We start from the raw sequence: 18,870 nt of genomic DNA, 5'->3' as shown, positions 1-18,870 counted from the left end.
TGACAACAATCAGGAAAAGTGACCCAGAACGTTATCTGATAGTTCACCCTTGTTGGGAAGGGACAAAAGAGTATATATACATCTCTGAACTTGGGCATTGCCAGGGTCTGGGAAACATGCTTCCTTCTCAGGCAGCTGCTCTGGAGTCTGGGCATTGGCATTCCATTCAACATGTGCTGGGCATCAGCGTCACCCTAGACTTACTGGGTTGGTCTCCAGATGGGTTGCTAGGAATGGACTCACTTTGGCAGCCTGTGGACATCACAGTGGAGGCTTGTGCAAACATCTCCAGAGAGGTGCACCACTGCTGATGATCAGAAAAGAACGCTTTCCCCTGGATGTGAGAGTCTGCCTTCCGTGAACGTCCGGATCTCTCAGGACCAGACTACCTGAATCAAGGATCGAGACCCTCCCGAACAATGCTTGTGGATGTTTTAACCTAGGCTACTGCTCCAATACCAGTGACCAATGGTAGTGACTGCTGTAACTCCTCCACTTCCTCCAGGCTTAATGAGCCCAAGATGCTGAGGACCACCCACATGGTGGGACAGAGCTGGCAGTTTAAGAGGGAGTGCCAACAGAGGTCAGGCATGAGCTGCTGGCACATCATGGAACCGCCCGCAAACTGGCATGTGATCTGTGATCTGTGCCGAGTGCATGTGCCCAGGTTACCATCTTTTGTTTTAGGGTTTCTCTGTGTAGTTTTGGAGCCTGTCCTGTATCTCGAGCTGTAGACCAGGCTGGCCTCAAACTCACAGAGATCTGCCTGCCTCTGCCTCCCGAGTGCTGGGATTAAAGGTTTTTTGTTTTGTTTTTTTAAATGACCAGAACTTTAAAGTTAGTTTTAGCCCCATATTCCTGTAATTCTAGCACTAGGAAGGCTGAAGCCAAAGGAATCCAAGTTCAAGGCCAGTTTAGGCAACTGAGACACTGTCTTTAAAACAAACAAACAAACAAACAAACAAAATAGAGGCTGATGAGATGGCTCAGTGGTTAAGAGCAAATACCGCTCTTTCTGAGGATCTGAGAGTTCAATCCCCAAGACCCACATCAGGTGGCTTACAACTGCCTGTAACCCCAGCTCCAGGGGATCCCACACCTCTGTACTCTGTGGACAATTGCATTTATGTGCACATATCCTTCCCACATATTAAAATAATAAAAATAAATCTCCAAAAAAAGTAAAGATAAGATTACAAAACCCGGCCGGCAGTAGTGGTCCCAGCCCTCAGGAAGCAGAGGCAGGCTAATCTACGTGAGTTTGAGGCCAGCCTGGTCTACGCAGAGAGCTCCAGGACAGCAAGGCTACCCAGAGAAACCCTGCCTCAAAAAACAAAAAAACTCACCAAAAAAGGATTATGTAAGTGTACTAAGTAGCCAGCCTATATATGAATTGTATATGAAGAGCCCACAAGCATTAACAACTTGTTGACTCTGTAAACCCAAGAAGGTAAGACTTGATCCGGACGACAAAGAGCCTTTGATTTTAAGGCAGTGAGTGATGGAGGACCGTCTGGAGCCCAGGAGATCAGAGAGGAGCTTGATATGGCAAGCCAGCCTGGGAGGCCGAGAGAGCGGGCATGGGCACTGGCAGAATTCCTAAGGGAAAGGAACGGACGGGATCGGGGGCTGGAAACCCCATGTGACGGAGAGGGAAGTGTCGAGAGTCGCCCATCTCCACGAGGCCTGTCATGGCACGTGCAGAAGGCCCGGGAGGAAGAAAAGACTAGGCGAGGGGAGGTGTCCACAGGCGCCCACGCCAGGCTCTGTGAGCAAGATGCAGGAGCCCCGGCTGTGTGCAGCTGAGAGCTGCTGGAGCGAGAGAAGACAGACCGCCGATGAAAACATTTTTAAGGCGAAGACAGACAATGGGGGACCGCGGGGAGGGCCAACGAGCGGCTGTGGGCCTGGATCCAGCGAGAAGCAGGCCTGAGCAGTGTGATAGCGGAGGCAATGCTCGCCTTTGGGGTGAGAGAAGCACCATTGATCTGCTTTCACGTGACCTTCCTCAGGACTCCAGGGACAGTCTCGGGGAGGCCATGGAGCCAGAGGTGTGAAGCTGCTTGCTCTGAGTTCAGATTGTGGGCTTCCTCCCGGGGGAGAGGTCCGTCCACTCTTCGGGTTTCCAGGAACATTTAAAAAAAAAAGGGAGGTGAGCGTGGGGGCGGGGGTGACGGAGGGGCAGGGGGAGAGCCTGCCTATAGTAGCCATGAGGTGACCTGTACACGACCACGGCCGGCCGGCCTCGTGGCGCAACGGTAGCGCGTCTGACTCCAGATCAGAAGGTTGCGTGTTCAAATCACGTCGGGGTCAGCTTCCCCTTTTTTCCTGTTTTTGGTTTCCCTTATTTGTCTCAACGATCGAAGACGAAACATCTCTTGAAGAACAAGAACGAGAAGCTGAGGAGCCCGATCTTGACGGCGCCCTGTCAGTATAGCTCAGTGATCTAGGGAGTGTTTTTGCGGATAATCCAGGTAGTCCTGGGCAAAGAGCAGGACTCTCCAGGGCAGCCAGCCGTAGTTGGAACATTCAGGGTGCCCGGCCGCCGAGAGACAGAACTGCTGTGCGAGCACGCTCTGCCGCTGCGGACACGTTCCCGGAAGTGCAAGAAGGGCTGCCTGTCGGGAGTAAGGAGAGTTCAGGTCTCAGAGAAGCCAACCCATTCGCTGTCCATGTGGACGAGGTGGCCGAGTGGTTAAGGCGATGGACTGCTAATCCATTGTGCTCTGCACGCGTGGGTTCGAATCCCATCCTCGTCGTGTGTAGCTTCTGAGGTCTACATTCAGTTTTGTAATTTAGAGACAGGATTTCTACCGCCGTCGTTACTTCGCAGTCAGTGAGTCTTCACAACCCACCCTGGTGTGCGGTCCCTTCTGCTACATTTTCCAGCACGACGAACAATTATTTCCTGCTCGTTCATCTGCCCTGGAGTTGACCTGGCCAAGTCGTGAAGGTGTCGCACCATCGTGTGGGCGCCGTGGCTTAGTTGGTTAAAGCGCCTGTCTAGTAAACAGGAGATCCTGGGTTCGAATCCCAGCGGTGCCTCTGTTCTTCGCTTTTACGGAAACAAGAAAAGTTCCAACGCATCTTGAGACCTCAACGTCCCGTCAATGCACTCACTGGCCAGTGTCTGGCGTTCTGGTGATTTTGTGTTCGGGAGTGGGTGCTAGAGCATCATATTTACTCCCTGACCGGCAAACAAGTACCCAAACCGCATCATTCGGGCTTGTCAGAATTGCAACTCGATTGCTAACTCTAGGTGGTCCTCCCTTGGCTAGTTTGGATATTCTGTTTTCTCATCTTTCAAAATGACTTTAAACTGACTTTTTTGTAGAATAGGAATGTGTATATATTTACATGACTTCAAAATAGCACCTCTTTCACAACTGGCCGGTTAGCTCAGTTGGTTAGAGCGTGGTGCTAATAACGCCAAGGTCGCGGGTTCGATCCCCGTACGGGCCAGATCTGTTCCTTTTCTTAAAGTTTCATATATACTATTTCCCCTCTGCATTATTAGACGAACATTTCCTCTCAGTTTAGTTTTTATTCATGATTTTAGTTTTATTCTTTTTAGCAAGGTGGCCTTACTAGTTGTAATTATTTTTCTGAGGAGACATCTAAGAACACATAAAGCAGTACTTCTAATCCTGAAACAGTTTGAACTAAACAAATGTACTGGAATATGTCCAAAATGTGGGAGTGTCTTGTGTTGTGGGAAGACCACTTTTGTGATCTTGGAGATCCTATGATCATAACATGTAGTTCCTGAATGTGCTGTGTAAATTGTAAGGAGACGACAGCCTTTGTGATTGGGACACAATTGTCTCAAATGACATGACTCCGATATGGCCAGGACAGAGCTGTCAAGAGTTTATATTTCCTCCATAACCAAGATAACCACTCTGCTCAGCGTCTGCCTGTCCACCGGAGCAGAAAAGCCTTCTCTGAAGACCCTTGCTTCTGCAAGGTTCTGCCTTTAGTGGCTCTTTGGGCCCTCAGTGTAATTATGTCCTTCCAATCTGACTCAGGACCCGTATTCTTCTCCTTCTAGCCGGAGACTTCCTCCCCCACACTCCCAGTTCCCACCCCGCCCTTCATTCCCATTCCTTTGACTTGTCAACCTCTTCGACCCGACACAAAAACAGGCTCAGCCTTAGCAGCAGCGGCACTTTAATTCCACAAAACTCAGAAAGCCAAAACTGATTAGAATACTCCCCAACAGGTGGGCTTCAAACCCAGCAACAATTCCACCTGAACCGAGGGCATCGGGCAGACACCTCCCACCTCACCCCCTCCACCAAGAAAGGTGCTCCTGTTAGCTCCACCCCGTGGCATGTTAGGGACCAGAGGGAAGAAGCAGGAGGTTATGCATCCATCTGCAGAAGTGCGCCCAGGACTGCACGGTGTGTGGCCAAGGACCACTCGAGCTCCGACAGCCCCTGGAACTTGACATCTGATCACTGGAATCAGGACAGCCACAGCGGGCTGTGGCCACTTCCTCTCTCTTCTCATTACACGTGGGGGTCTGCCCCATCCCCCGGCAGAGATCTAAGGGCCCGTGTTTCCCAAGGATGGCGGTCTAGCTAGGGAGAAGAGTCAGGAGGTACAGGGTAGCTACAGATGGCCAACTGAATAGAAGCAGAGCTACATCCCTTCCCACCAGGAAAATCTTTACAACTTCCCCATTCACACTCCGTATGCTTAGAACCGGCACAGGCCACCACCTAAATGCTTGTGGAAGAACCTCTAACGCACAGGCCTCCCCCACAGCCGGCAGTCTCCACCAGGGCTCCTTGAAGAATCCTTAGGGTCCTCCTGGACCCTGGCCTGGCCAGGTTAGGCATGGCCTCTCTCCTCTGTGCTCCTGGTCACTTGCACAGGGCCTCCAACACCTCCAGAGTGCGTCGGATATCTCGGACTTGGCGTGCCAGCCCCTGGACCGGCTGCAGAGCCCGTTCCAGCTCCTCGCAGCGCGCGAGCAAGGTGTACATGCCCTTGATGCTCATGTCCACGGCTTCGCCTAAGGAATCCACCGCGTCGCGGTAGGTCTGGATACAGCCCACGCTCAAGGCTGTCAGCTCCTGCACCGCACCCCCCAGCCCGCGAAGCAGACGGTCCACCCGGCCGCCCAGGTCGCGGCTCAGCCGCTCCAGATCCCGCAGCACGTCGGGGTCGATGGGGGGGATGGTGGGAGTGGGTGCGGGCGTCAGGCAGGGCCGCACAGAGGCCGGGGGAAGGGGCGGTGGGGCGCCACTCAATCGGATCTTGAGTTGGAGGTTGTTGGCGACAAAGTGGGTGAGGTCGCCGTGGCGGCTCACCGTGCCCTCGAGCTCTAAGGGGCTGGAGATGGTGGCGCGACGTCCCCCGCCCGCGCCGGCCTCGCCACTGGCGGAGGCGCCCCCTCCGCCGCACGCCCCACTCAGCCCGTCCAGGCTGCGGCTGTCCTGGAGGCGGCTGGGGAACGAGCGGCCAGCCCGACCCGCCGCCGCCTCCTCCTCCTCCTCCTCTTCGTTGGGCTCTTCACTCTCCTGCAGCGGCGGCTCCACGTTCATCTCGACGCCGCCCGGGCTCCCCCGACGGCGGACGCTCGGGGCGGAAGGCTGCTTCTCGCTGGGCTCCGGCTGCCGGTGGCAGGAGGACGGGGGCGGGGCGTGCTCGGGACCTGCGGGCCCCCGGAGACCCCCGGCCCCGGACGGCGTCGCCCGGAGGCCCGGCTGGACCTCCCAAGCGTCCGGCTCCGGCCGCTGGACGCTGTTGCTGCCGCTCGACGTCTTCGGGGACGCTCGCGGGGGACGGCTCGCGACCCCAGCGTTCTCAGCCTCTTCCTCCCCGGACCCCCGCCAGACGCAGGGCGGCTTCGAGGGCGTTCGGACCGGCTGGTCGCTGAAAGCCGCGGCCGGAGGGCCGGCTGCCGCCGAGAGCTCCGGTTCCGGCCCGGGCCGCCCCCGGCCGGCCTCCATACTGCGGGGTGGGGGCCGGAACCTCCAGCGGCTCGCGGGGCTCCGCGGCGGCGGCGGCGCCTTTAAGGGGCGTCGGCGGAGAAGCTCCGATTGGCAGCCGGCTGAGACGGGGACGGACGGGAAGGACTCTGTGATTGGCTGCCGCCCTCAGGAAGTTCCGGACGAAGAGGTGTTATGGAGCGGCGGAGCTCATGGGAAAGCCAGTCGGGTAGCCGCTAGGGGACCGCTGTGCTTGTGGCCCGCCCTTTCGGGAAGTTGATGGGGCAGATCCCCAGAGTCCCGCGGGGAGCGGAGCCAGGCTTCAGGTCCGCAGCGGTGCGGTCCAGAATCGCACCCCGCTGGGGAGCATTCTTGGGATTTCAGGGGGGGTTCTTGGGATGAGGGTACGTTCTACCCTTGAGACGTGGACAGAATTGCAGCAAGGCCTGTGGACTTCAATGTCCTCTTGTCCCCTCTGCGTAGAGCCTTCTCTCATTAGAGGATAATACGTGATCTTGTCACAAAAGAAAATATTCAACAGATGAAAAGATGAGACATTTTTATAAGCACTCTGCGGGAAATAAAGGGCTGTGATGGAGAGTAAGCAGTACTAGTGGGATGAGGTCGGGCAAGGCCTCTGATGAGAAGACTCAAAAGAACCATCCAGAACATCAAAGCCATCTTGCAGGCAGAGGGAAGAGCGGCTTCCCTAAACCTCAGAGGAAAAGAGGTTTGATACAAACAAGAAGCGTCGGGGCGCGGGGGTTGGGGAAGAGACAGAGAGAAGACACTGGGCTAAAATAAACAAGAAGGAAGAGGATTTACAGCATCCAGACCAAGATTCAGGCAGGAGCCGCATCTCGCAGGGCATTGTAGTTTCTGTAGCGTGTGGAGATTTTCTCCAAAGGCAAATTGTTGGTAGAGAAGTTGCCAGCTGCAAAATACAACCAAAGCTCTGGGTCCCTTACGTTTAACAAAACAAATTATTAATATATTCCTCCCTTGGCTTATAATAGGTGGGATTGCTGTTGTTTTTGAAATGGAATCCTATGTGAAGTCTGTACAATCACTGCTGATAACCATTGCGGAATCTTTCCTTTCCCTTTTTGCCAGCACCAACATTGACCTTTGCAGTCCCCTCCACCCTGACTGTCCTTGTGCTTTCCTGTCTTCCTTGCTATTTTCTTTCTTTCTCTCTCCCTCCCTCCCCACCGATTTCTAATACAGGGTTTCTCTGTACAACAGCCCTAGCTGTCCTGGGAGGAGCTTTGTAGACCAGACTGGCCTTGAACTCAGAGATCCCCCTGCCTCTGCCTCCCCAGTGCTAGGATTAAAAGCGTGCTTTTGAGTTCTTTTTTTTTTTTAAAGAACATAATCCAAGGAATCGTAAAACATGCCAGGGGTGTGTCTTGCCACCACCAAGATGGGTTGTAAATTCAAATAATAAGATGACATTTGGTGTGACAGTTAGTGTACATTTGTCGCGCTCTCCCTCTTTCCCTAATAGATTTTATTTTTTATTAAAAATATTTTAAACAATATTTTAATTGTGTTTTCCTTCCCGAACTCCTCCCAGATCCTTCTGACCTCCCTACCCACCCAACTTTATACTCTCTCTCCTTTAAAAATAAAAGGAATTGTGCTCTCTTCAGCAGCACATATACTAAAATTGGAACGATACAGAGAAGATCAGCATGGCCCTTGCACAAGGATGACACGCAAATTTGTGAAGCGTTCATATTTAAAATAAATAAATAAAAATAAAAGCAATCTGGGTGGTGGAGGCACACACCTTTAATCCCAGCACTCCAAAGGCAGAGGCGGGTGAATCTCTGTGAGTTCAAGGCCAGCCTGGGCTACACAAAGAAATGCTGTCCCAAAAACAAAACAAAACAAAACAAAACCAAATTAATAAATGGAAATGAAAGGCAAAGGGGCTGGAGATCTCCTGAGTGCATGTACCAACATGCCAAGCGAACTTGGTTTTTTATTTGCTTCACAATGTTGCCAAAGTTAACAACTATTTTTTACCTCTAATACAGCATTCAAAAACATGAAATATTTAAGACTTTATTATAAAATATACTTTGTGCTACATAATTTTTCTGAATTTAAGATAGGCTAAGCAAAGCATGTTTCACAAATAAACTGTGTTATATGCATTTTTGGCTTATGGTATTTAAGAACAACATTCAACATTTGGCAAACTGAAGGAAATCAGGCTACACGGTTTCTTCAGATTCTAATCGTTTTGCCTGCATATATGTGTACCACATCCATGCCTAGTGCCTGTGGAGACTAGAAAGCTCCAGACTCCCCAGGACTGGAGTTACAGATGATTGTGAACACCATGTGGTGCTGGGAATTGAACCCGGGTCCTCTGGAAGAGCAGCCAGTGCTCCTAACTGCTGAGCCGTCTCTCCAGCTCTGTTTTGGTTGTTGTTTTAACTTTATATGTTTCGCCTACATGTATGTGCACCACATGTATGCCTGGTTTTGCCTGTGGAGGTCAGAAGAGGGGTCAGAGTCCCTAGAACAGGAGTTGGGGACAGTTGGGAACCCCCCCTCCCCCTCCCCCAACACATATACAGAAACACAAACAAAACCGAGCCAAGGACGACAACGACGACGACAGGGACCAAAACCAAGAAGCAGGCTAGAGAGCAGAGGGAGTCAGGACCCTCCGAGAGTGGGCCCGGACCCAGGGGTGAGCAGCGACCTGGGCCAGGGGCAGCCGGTCTGAAGGGTTATGCTTGAGCAGCTTGGAGATGAGGTCCTGGGCGCCCTCAGGCACAGAAGGGGGGAACTTCAGGTCCACCTGCAGGTAAGGGAGAAAGGTTTCGTCTGCGTTACCCTGACTAGATCTTCCTTGACTACTCATTCGATCAAGAGATTTTTTGCAACCCCCAGAGGAGGCATTATTGACAATGGATGGCTGCTGGGGAAAGGAAGTCATTTTCGTTCGGGGTGTGGGTACAGGGAGTTGCTAGGGCTCATGTAGCTGGTCTCAGGGGGCTATAAAAAGAAAGAGGACAGGAAGGTGGGTGGGGCAGGTGTTAGGAGTGTGTGGGGGTAGATCTGCTCAAGAAACATTGTATATATGTATGAAATTGTCTGAGAATAAATATCAAGTGTTTACAAAACAGGGAGACTTTGAAGAACCCTATAAATCCACTCTGCCCACCCCAGACCCGGCTTCCACAGTACACAGAGCCCAGGCAGGTGTCCTACCTTGACAATCCGACGGTATGTCTCACTGTGGCTAGGGCTCTCGAAGGGTGGGTTCCCCACCATCAGCTCATAGCAGAGCACCCCGATGCACCATAGATCTACCATTTCGTTATGCATGCGCCCCTCAATCATCTCTGGGGGCAGATAGTCCAGGGTGCCACACATGGTCTTCCTCCTGTTGGGATGAGGGAAGTGGGTAGGGTCCCCAAAATCAGCTTCTCTTTTCTCTTTACTTGACAATAGGCAGCCCAGAGACCCCAGGATGCACTGGGGAGGGGGGGAGTTGTCCATCTAAGTCAGACTGAGCATCTGGAGTAGGATGTAGTAATGATATAAGCCAAAGAGTCAGAGATGGCCACACTAATGGATATCTTAATCTTTTTTTTTTTTTTTTTTTTTGCTTTTTGAGACAGCATTTCTCTGTGTAGCCCTGGCTATCCTGGAACTCACTCTGTAGATCAGGCTGGCCTCAAACTCAGAGATCTGCCTGCCTCCTGAGTACTGGGATTAAAGGCATGTGCCACCACTGCTCGGCTATCTTAATCTCAATAAATAAAAAAATAATCATAGATGAGGAATATGCTCATTTCAAAGACAAAACAGAAATAATCTCTGATACCCACTAAGCATACACTACTTAAATAAGTCAGATTATATGTTTACTGTACAATACTGTGAATCTCTACAATGATGGGGTCACCGGATACTGTGATATACACCCCTAATCCCAGTACTTGGTAAGGCGTTTTGTTTTGTTTCTTTTGAGACAGGGTCTCTTGATAATATAATCTTGGCGGACCTGGAACTCACTAGGTAGGCCAGACCAGCCTTGACCTCAGAGAGATGCACCTACCATTGCCTCCCTAGGGCTGGATTGAAAGGCATGAACCACTATACTTAGCTTAATCCCAGCATTTGGGCAGCTGAGGTCACCTTGGGCTACAGAGTAAAATCTTGTCTAAAAACTGGGAAGCGGTGGGCTGCTGGAGAGATGGCTCCGCAGTTAAGAGCACTGACTGCAGGACCCGGGTTCAATTCCCAGCACCCACATGGCAGCTCACAACTGTCTATAACTCCGAGATCTGACACCCTCACACAGATATACATGCAGACAAAACACCAACGCACATAAATAAATTATTTAAAAATGCTTATAAAAGGAGAAAAAAAAAAAAGACTGGGAGGGAAGAGGCCAGGCAATGGTGGTGCACGCCTTTAACCCCAGCACTCAGGAGGCAGAGGCAGGTGGATCTCTGAGTTTGAGGCCAGCCTGGTCTACAGAGTGAGTTCCAGGACAGCCAGAGTGACACAGAGAAACCCTGTCTCCAAAAACAAAACAAGTTCAAAAACTGGGAAGCGGTTTTGAAGGATGTGTCTCAGGGAGAGCGCATGTGTCTGGCACAGGCAATGCCCTGGGTTCCATCCTCAACACTGTAAAACCAAACAAAACCAAATAAAATGTGACGTGGGTAACCAGGCATGGCTGCGTGGGCCGGCAATACCAGACAAGCATTTGTGCCTGCGCCTTTAAGGACAGACTGGGCAACACAGTGAGACCGTATCTCCTTAAAGTGAGATTGGCGGGGGTTAACTTGACATGGTGATACATACTTGTAATCCTACTATGTTTAGAGGTAAAGGCAAAGATGATCGGAAATTTACGGCTATCTTTGGCTATATAATGACTTCGAAGCCATTCTGTGCTACATTGGACCCTGTCTCAACCAACCAATCAGTACTGTGGGGGGTTTCACAATGCTGTAAGAGCGGGCCCACTGTATTGAATAGAAAACGAGCAGAAAATTCAGGGCAGAAACTACTGGGTCACCTATTTCTGTAAAGATATCGCTATGTCTATATTACATGGAGATAAACCCCATTCTGAGGAACAAGACACAGGAGAGTTTTATACAGAATGCCACAGCCTCACACCAGGGACAGCCCCCCAGCCCCACCTTACCTCAGGGAAGGGGCGTGCACAGACCAGCCGAAGTCCGCAATCTTCAGCTCCCCCTGGAGACCTAACAGCAGGTTCTCGGGTTTTATGTCTCTGTGAATCACCTTCTTCTTGTGGCAGTACATCAGCGCGTCCGACAGTTCCTCCATGATCTGCGAGGGTCCACAACACAAGGTCAAACCGGGCCTTCACTTCCAGCCCCTGCCTCCAACCCCACACCGGGTCCTGACCGTGGCTGTCCGCTGCTCATCGAAAGTCCGGTTCTTCTGTAGTTCCTTGTACAGCTCTCCCCTCGGGGCATATTCCAGGATCAAGTAGATCCTCCGGCGGTCGTAGAAGTAGTTGTAGAGCCGAAGAATGTTGGGATGTCTGGGGCAAAGAGAAGGGAAGCTTCGGCTCGCATCTAGGAGACAGGACAGATGGCAGAGACCCGGATGGGGTGGGAGCAGTAAGGGTGGGTGGTCCAGGTGGACTAAGACGGGGCTGGGATTGCAGAAGTAGGAACGTGAGGCGATCAGGTGGGCAGAGGGGCCGGGGGCGGGGCGGGGCCGCATACTGCAGATGTGCCTGGATTTCGATCTCCCGGCGCAGCTGGTGCTCCACGCCCTCCTTCTCAATCTGAGACTTGAAGAGGATCTTGAGAGCCACGATGAAGTGGCTTTTCTTCTCCCGAGCCAAGTACACATTTCCAAATTTGCCTTTGCCCAGAGGACGTCCGATCTCAAAGTCATCAATAGTGAGGGACCGCCTGATTAGAAAAGAGGGGGAAGGGAGCTAGCTCAGCGCTGGCTGCCTTAGACTCTCAAGGTGTTGGGTTTCTCTTCCTTAGCCCTCTGCATTTCTCTCTATTCCTACCCCCCTTAGCGCCCCCATTTCGGCCTGACCTCTGCTGAAGCCCCGCTACCTGCTCTGGGGTACTTACAAGGCAGGGGGGCCCCGACTGACATTTTCAGCCAACTTCTGGCCAGGGGCAGCTGAAGAGAGAGCAGGCATGTTGAGTTCCTCCTTTGGCATGGTCCCCTTGCACCCTCCCTTAGGTTCTGGTCCCTTGGCCAATCCTCTGCCCACCGTCCCAGGTACCTGTGGACTGGACATTGGACCGGTTCATGAGGGCGAGTGCAGGGGTCCCAGCAGGCTCCTTCCGCAGGACTCTCTGGGGCAGGGTGTTCAGGCCCGAATGAGACTGAGGAGCAAAGGGTGGGTCTGAGGGTGTCCCTGTCCCTGTGGCCTAGCCGGAATGTGCTACAAGCATCATGTCAGCTACCTGTTACAGGACCCCTCCACTCACAATTCAAAGAACGACGGCAACACACCGTGGTTTGGCTACCTCGCCCCAAAGGGCTGCTCAGTGCTCCACAAGAAGCGGGTTATTAAGAAACAACTTCAGAGCTCAGTGTGCTGGACCACATCGGAAACCCCAGCACTTAGGGGATGGAGGCTCCTGGTCAGGAGTTCAAGACCATCCTCAACAGTCAGCTCAAGGCCAGTCTGAGCTAAATAAGACCTTGTTTTAACATCACCCTCCCCACCAAAACAAACAAACAAACAAACAAAAACAAACAAACAAACAAACAAAAAACAGCAAAGTAAATGAGTGAATGAAAAGACAACCCAAGACAAGAGGAAAAGATTCACTCTGACAGTTAACAATTCACCTGGCCCACCTTCTCAAGCCTGGCACCGTCCAAACTGGATAGCTCTACACACACATCACCACATTCATCCAGGCTTGCATAAGAGCCTGAGCTCATGAAGCCGCAACACCAGAATTTAATCCTTTATAATAACAGACCAGAGGGATACTGACAACCTTGGGCCACTTCTTCATTTCCAAACTTGTCTCAGTTTTTTTTTGGTAGTGACCAAGGTACATGGAACAGTGGTGTCTCATTCAGACTCCACTTGTCAGTTTTACCCAGTGCTCCGCGCGGGAAGAAGCTGGGACAAGGGAGCCGATGGACTGTCCAGGATGCCCAGGTCCCACCAACAGGGAACAGACTGTGGAGGAGGGCACAGGGTCCCGGAATTTTGCCACGCTCATTACAAGTGTGCAGCATCGTGCTTACTAGCTCATTTCTTCAGCCAAGAGAAGATCCCAGTGTGCCTACAAACCTCCCCCAATGATACCAGCATAGATTGGCCCATGTGTTAATACACACACACACACACACACACACACACACATTTCAAATCTATTTGGATCCTTAGTTCCAACCATTCATTAAGATAAATCCCAGGCTGGAGTGTAGCTCCATGGTACCTCAAAACGCGAGGCTCTGGGTTTGATATCCAGCCTCACCAACGTTTAGACCATCCTGGGCCTTTGACACGGTAACTTTCTATTCTATTCTAATTTCCGTGTCGTTAATTTTTTCACACTAGACGGTGGGATTCATGGTCTGAAAGCACAGCGCTGCGGCTCGCTCAGTCCCCGTTATTATCGGTCTGTGAAAGGCAGGCTCAGCTCTGCAGAAGCCCCCAGGCTCTGCAGGTCGGCCACATCGCAAACCACAGGCTGCAAGTGATCAGACCGGGCTGTGCCAGCCAACTCCTGGGGAACCCGTCGGAAGCGCTCAGAGGACGGACATCCGCGGGGCCCGACACCGGACTCCAAGGGCCGGCCTTCCGGGAGGTGGGGCGAGGAGTGCGGCCAGGACCTTACCGTCTGCGAGCCGTAGGGCCACGGGTAGGCGTTCTCCTTCTGGGCCATTCTCACGAGGAAGAGCCGCAGGAGCGCGGGGCGGCGAGGGAGACCGCGGCCAGCGAGGCGGGAGGGGCAGAGGCCGATCTGCGGGGAGGGCGAGCCTGGGCGGGCGGAGGGAAGCGAATCGGCACGCAGGCCGAGGTCGGGGCGCACCCCCGCGCCCCTCTCCGCACCCCTCTCCGCACCCCTCCCTTTAGGCGGCCCGGCAGGCACGTGGCCCGCCCAACGGAGCCCGACCCCGTGGGTCACCTGCGCCCTCCGGAGCCCACGATCCCCACTCGGCGCCTGCTGGGCGGAGGAACTGCCCCGCACCTCCGTGACCCCGACACGTTCAAATCTCCCGCTCCGAGCCCATTGGCTGAGCTGCACCCAGACCCACTCTCATTGGCTACGGTTCCTGTGACGTAACTGGTTGAGATGCCAAAAAAAAAAAAAAAAAAAAAAAGGTGCGGCTTAAGAGGCATTTAAAATTAAAAAATTAAAAATTTAATTAAAAAAATTAAAATATATATTACATATATTAAAAAAGATGCTCGTTTCTCTAGGTTGAGGCTGTGTCCCAAGATCCTCACACTTTTGTTTTCTCGCTGATTAAAAAAAAACAAAACCTAAATATTTAAACTGGGCAGCGGTGGTGGCACACGCCTATAATCCCCAGCACTCAGGAGGTAGAGACGGGGATCCGAGAGTTCGAGGCCAGCCTGGTCTAGAGCGCGAGTTCCTGGACAGTCAGGGTTACACAGACAAAAACCCGGTCTGGAGGAGGGGTGGGGGAGGATTTAAAGCGGGTGTAGAACGCTGTCTCAAAAACACAACAACAATAATGATAATGATAATAATAATATAACCGAGTTCTCTCTCTCTCTCTGTCTCTCTCTGTCTCTCTCTCTCTCTCTCTCTCTCTCTCTCTCTCTCTCTCTGTGTGTGTGTGTGTGTGTGTGTGTGTGTGTGTGTGTGTGTGTGTGTGTGTAAAACCTTTATTTTCTGCCAGATGGAGAGAGACTAATGCCAACACCTTTGGTTAAACTGTCTGGTTTACCTCGGGAGGCAGAGGCAGGCAGATCTCTGTGAGTTCGAGACCGGCCTGCTCCAGAAAGCGAGTTCCAGGACAACCAGGCCCACACAGAGAAGCCCTGTCTCGAATAAAAAACCCAAACCCAAACCAAACCAAACAAAAACTGTCTGGCTCGCAGGAGAATTTAAATGCTGCCCTGAATATAATCTTTGTATGTCCTCTTTAAATATCCTTGGTGTATTGTCTGTAGACTGACCCAGGAGATCCAAACCCAGAGCGGGCAGGTCCCGTACATAAACAGGCACGATATTGTACACGACACAGTATTTGCGTTGTTTGTAGTTCTTTCCGGCTCTGGCTAACCCCTAGCTCACCTAACCACCTAATGCTATGGAAATGCTGGGAAACAGCAGTCAGCTCTCTGTGAGGGAGCGTGATGCCGGGAGTCAATACAGATGCAATCTATTAAACGAGATGGGCGGATGCGTAGGTTAGACAGACAGACAAGCAGTTTGTTGAATCCATGGTTGCAGAATTCATGAATATGGATCTGTGTTTCTGGGCTCTCTATTCTCCTTGTCTGTTTTGTGTTTGGGTTTTGTTTGAGACAAAGTCTCTCTGTTCAGATCAGGTTGGCCTCCATCCAAGTCACTCTGTAGCCCAGGCTGGCCTCGGACTTCTGGCCCCGTCACCACCGCTTCCCAAGTACTTGGATTACAAGCTCACACTAGCAGCTCGTTTATTCCATCACTGTTTTCTTTTTAAACGTCCTTCAAGTTCCTAGAAAGCTTTTGGTGGTGGATCTTCCTGCCCTGCTTCCCAGACAGCTGTGGTGTGTGAACGCAGACCCCACAACCAGCACGTCCTACATTCTTTGGCTAGGCCCTCTCAAAACCCACTCTCCTGTGGATGTCTTGTTTGTGCGGGATTACTATTTTGTTCTTAAAAGATCCTTTAATGTTTCTAACTCTAACATCAGGCTTGTAATTCCAGCACTCTGGAGCCTGAGGCAGGAGGATTGCCAGGAGTTCCAGGCTACACTGTGAGCCATTTACTAAAAAAAAAGTAAATAAATATGTTTTCAAATTCTATAAAGGAGCAGTTCCCACTGAGTAAACTCCTGATTTTCATTCCATCTCTTGAGTGATGGTAAATGTGGACTCTTCTGGGCAAGTGGCATTGAGGTGGCCATGAGGGGGCTGGCATTTCACATGCCCGGGGAGGACCAGAACTGTTTGGAGGGCATGGCATCTGTCGTGCGGTCGTGTTCTGAGCCCAGAGTCCTCACCAGGAACCCCTGCCACACTGACAAAGGTGTTGCTTGTGGAGCAAAGACGTGCCAGGATGTGAAGCCATGTCTATATGGGAAGACAGGCCTGTGTGTGTGTGTGTGTGTGTGTGTGTGTGTGTGGTGTGTGTGGTGTGTGTGGTGTGTGTGTGTGTGTGTGGTGTGGTGTGTGTATGTGGTGTGTGTGTGTGTGTGTGGTGTGTGTGGTGTGTGTGGTGTGTGTGTGTGTGTGTGGTGTGGTGTGTGTATGTGGTGTGTGGTGTGTGTGTGTGTGTGTGGTGTGTGTGGTGTGTGTGTGTGTGTGTGTGGTGTGTGTGTGTGTGTGGTGTGGTGTGTGTATGTGGTGTGTGGTGTGTGTGTGTGTGTGTGGTGTGTGTGGTGTGTGGTGTGTGTGGTGTGTGTATGTGATGTGTGTGTGGTGTGTGGTGTGTGTGTGATGTGTGTGTTGTGTGTGTACGTGTTGTGTGTGTTGTGTGTGTATGGTGTGGTGTGTGTGTGTGTGTGTGTGTGTGTAAGTGGTGTGTGTGTGATGTGGGAGGAAGTGGGTTGGGCAAGAAGCGTTGGCTAGCTTGGGTTTCTCTTTCACTTCTTGCTTTTGTTCTGCTTTTTCCCCCCTTTGAAAACAAACTGAAGGTAGCAAAAACGTCCATGGCTCCTAGTGAGCAGCGTGGAGAGGAGCATCCTTTATATGCGATACTCTGCGTTCTATCCAAAGTTCATCAGGGATGACGAAGATTACGTTTAGACTTTGTCCCCACCCGCGGTGACTCGCTCACGCCTGTCATCCCAGCGCTTCGGAGGCAGAGGCAGGAGGATCGCTGAAGTACAAGCCCGTTTGGTTTGCATAGTAAGTCCCAAGCCAGGATTACAAAATAAAACAACGAAATGGAATTTTATTTTATTTTATTTTTAACTTTTCAAGGTTTTTTTATTTAATAGTCAAATTCTGAGTCTGGTTCATTCCGTTCCTTCAGTGCCACACAGAAGGATGCCGGGCTGTGAGCAGAAAGCCCTTGATTTCCTCAGTTTTCTGAGGTATGGCGCCGGGCGGTCCACACTGGCGACTGCACCCAAAACACATAGCAGCGAGACTTTAATTTTAAATATAACCACACTGGGGGGTGGGGGTGGGAGGAAGTTCACTTAGGCTTGAAAAAGGTTCACAGCCCCTTAAAATCACTAGGACAGCTAAGAAAAACCTTTAACCAGAAACTGAGACTCCAGGAATTCACGTCACAGATCTTGTTCAGTAAAGGCAAAGGAAATGATAGGACCTGGGAGCGAACGCCTGTCAAGTCGGTTCTTGGGAGTTGCAGGCAGCAAGATCAGCTACCTAGGGCTCTCGGGCCAGCCTGGGCTACAGGAGAACTCACGAAAAAACAAAAACCCCAACAACCGCCCCCAAATCAAATCAACATACCAAACGAACAAGCAGAAAGGCGACGCTGGTGACAGCATTTTAAATAGTAAGAAACAAGTGCAGAAGACCAGATAGCTAAATGTCCAACCTCAGAAGAACTGCGTAATACTTTACATAAGTGTCATAAAATGTTAGGTTGTCGCTCCAGTCATAAGGAATATATAATTATATTTTTCATACAGACGTTGAGTAAAAATAAGGGACAAACTTGTGGGCCCCACCCGTAAACATAAATGAAAAGGTCTAAAGCGAAAACAGAGGTTTGGGATAATGTCAATAACTATTATTGTTTTTAAAGTGATTAACTATTGCTACAGGTTTTCCGAAAAAAGAACATTTATTGCCTTAAATAGATTTTCTGAACAGGAGTTGGGCGACTGCCATTAACAATTACTGTTAGGATATCTAAATATTTATTAAAGTAAAGGGCATGGCTATTTTGACAGAAACCGGGAAATGGCGTAAAATATTTGACCCGAATTCACAGCGTCGAGGAGAGAAAAAGTGTGAATGTAAGAGAACAGAAAGGAACGTGTTCTTTAAAGGGACACATAACCAGAAAATAAGTACAGCTGATGACCCCGACGTGATTTGAACACGCAACCTTCTGATCTGGAGTCAGACGCGCTACCGTTGCGCCACGAGGCCTCTGTGCGCCCTGGGGTTGACGGGCCCGGTGAACAGAACCCTTCTCCGCAGCGAGCACGGCGGATCTTTCCTCGGCTTGAATCTCGGGCTTTGTTCTCACGGTTCTCAGACCGAGGGAGGCTCGCGCTCACACGGAAATCAACTACGGTTAAACGTGCTCGTGTGTCTTTGGCGGAAAGGCAAATTCTTCAGCCTTGGGCCATACTAAGTTCATTCAGAAAAGCGACCTCAGCGTTTGGAACGACGGTCTTCTTTTTTTTTTTTTCCTAGAGAAGATGTCATTATGGTGTCACTGACTCCTAAACAGAGTTCCACATTAATCCCAGATGTGTTAATGACAGAAAAAAAAAATCTCGTTATCCTGTTTTTCTTACTCGTTCTTTCGTTATAACCACAAATCTGACATGACGTCAAAAGTACGCGTGGAGATGAATATAAATTGGATCGCAGCAAGAATTGTTAGTATCTGCGTTGGTGGTATAGTGGTGAGCATAGCTGCCTTCCAAGCAGTTGACCCGGGTTCGATTCCCGGCCAACGCAGTTGGTTGCTTTTTTTTTTTTTTTTTTTTTCCTCCCCTCCTGCCCCCCTCCCCCGCCTTCCTTCTTGGCCAAATCGATGGTGGGTATAAATGTCCAGAGGAACCTCTCCTTCCCCGTCCGCGGAGACC

The 18,870-nt window shown here is 51.1% G+C and overlaps 2 protein-coding genes and 7 non-coding genes across 11 annotated transcripts; 6 read left to right on the top strand and 3 right to left on the bottom strand.

The window, feature by feature from the left end:
• Window positions 1-2,241: 2,241 nt before the first annotated feature.
• Window positions 2,242-2,313, top strand: Trnaw-cca. The gene has a single exon. It is a non-coding gene; the product is annotated as a tRNA-Trp (tRNA).
• Window positions 2,314-2,677: 364 nt separating this feature from the next.
• Window positions 2,678-2,759, top strand: Trnas-gcu. The gene has a single exon. It is a non-coding gene; the product is annotated as a tRNA-Ser (tRNA).
• Window positions 2,760-2,971: 212 nt separating this feature from the next.
• Trnat-agu lies at window positions 2,972-3,045 on the top strand. Its single transcript has one exon. It is a non-coding gene; the product is annotated as a tRNA-Thr (tRNA).
• Window positions 3,046-3,388: 343 nt separating this feature from the next.
• Window positions 3,389-3,462, top strand: Trnai-aau. The gene has a single exon. It is a non-coding gene; the product is annotated as a tRNA-Ile (tRNA).
• A 691-nt stretch (window positions 3,463-4,153) lies between these two features.
• Borcs6 (BLOC-1 related complex subunit 6) lies at window positions 4,154-7,163 on the bottom strand. Its single transcript, XM_028869420.2, has one exon. It carries the CDS (start codon window positions 5,958-5,960, stop codon window positions 4,869-4,871), a length of 1,092 nt encoding a protein of 363 aa, XP_028725253.1. The 5' UTR covers window positions 5,961-7,163; the 3' UTR covers window positions 4,154-4,868.
• Window positions 7,164-7,578: 415 nt separating this feature from the next.
• LOC114693259 lies at window positions 7,579-7,685 on the top strand. Its single transcript, XR_003734523.1, has one exon. It is a non-coding gene; the product is annotated as a U6 spliceosomal RNA (small nuclear RNA).
• A 703-nt stretch (window positions 7,686-8,388) lies between these two features.
• On the bottom strand, window positions 8,389-14,185 carry Aurkb (aurora kinase B). 3 transcript variants are annotated; one of them, XM_037201101.1, is made up of 9 exons: window positions 14,081-14,185; window positions 13,790-13,932; window positions 12,208-12,310; window positions 12,050-12,101; window positions 11,684-11,875; window positions 11,358-11,496; window positions 11,131-11,279; window positions 9,171-9,345; window positions 8,389-8,757 (listed from the first exon to the last, which is right to left on the bottom strand). In XM_037201101.1, exons 2-9 carry the CDS (start codon window positions 13,835-13,837, stop codon window positions 8,596-8,598), a joined length of 1,020 nt encoding a protein of 339 aa, XP_037056996.1. In that variant the 5' UTR covers window positions 13,838-13,932; window positions 14,081-14,185; the 3' UTR covers window positions 8,389-8,595. The 3 variants fall into 3 exon arrangements, with proteins under 3 accessions (XP_037056996.1, XP_037056997.1, XP_028725383.1); XM_037201102.1 differs by having other exon boundaries at window positions 12,208-12,214; XM_028869550.2 differs by having other exon boundaries at window positions 13,790-14,133.
• Window positions 14,186-18,130: 3,945 nt separating this feature from the next.
• Trnaw-cca lies at window positions 18,131-18,202 on the bottom strand. Its single transcript has one exon. It is a non-coding gene; the product is annotated as a tRNA-Trp (tRNA).
• A 468-nt stretch (window positions 18,203-18,670) lies between these two features.
• On the top strand, window positions 18,671-18,742 carry Trnag-ucc. The gene has a single exon. It is a non-coding gene; the product is annotated as a tRNA-Gly (tRNA).
• Window positions 18,743-18,870: the final 128 nt, after the last annotated feature.

The sequence above is a fragment of the Peromyscus leucopus genome, chromosome 8b (genome assembly GCF_004664715.2).
Source record: "Peromyscus leucopus breed LL Stock chromosome 8b, UCI_PerLeu_2.1, whole genome shotgun sequence".
Classification (NCBI taxonomy): domain Eukaryota; kingdom Metazoa; phylum Chordata; class Mammalia; order Rodentia; family Cricetidae; genus Peromyscus; species Peromyscus leucopus.
This window is presented reverse-complemented; position numbering and strand designations above follow the sequence as displayed.

Coding starts and splice junctions, on each gene's coding strand:
- Borcs6 (XM_028869420.2), bottom strand. CDS start 5,960: ATGGAGGCCGGCCGGGGGCGGCCCGGGCCGGAACCGGAGCTCTCGGCG.
- Aurkb (XM_037201101.1), bottom strand. CDS start 13,837: ATGGCCCAGAAGGAGAACGCCTACCCGTGGCCCTACGGCTCGCAGACG. Junction 11,497..11,683: donor GAAATCCAGGCACATCTGCA/GTATGCGGCCCC, acceptor TCTTTGCCCCAG/ACATCCCAACATTCTTCGGC. Junction 9,346..11,130: donor GTGCACGCCCCTTCCCTGAG/GTAAGGTGGGGC, acceptor TCATCCCAACAG/GAGGAAGACCATGTGTGGCA.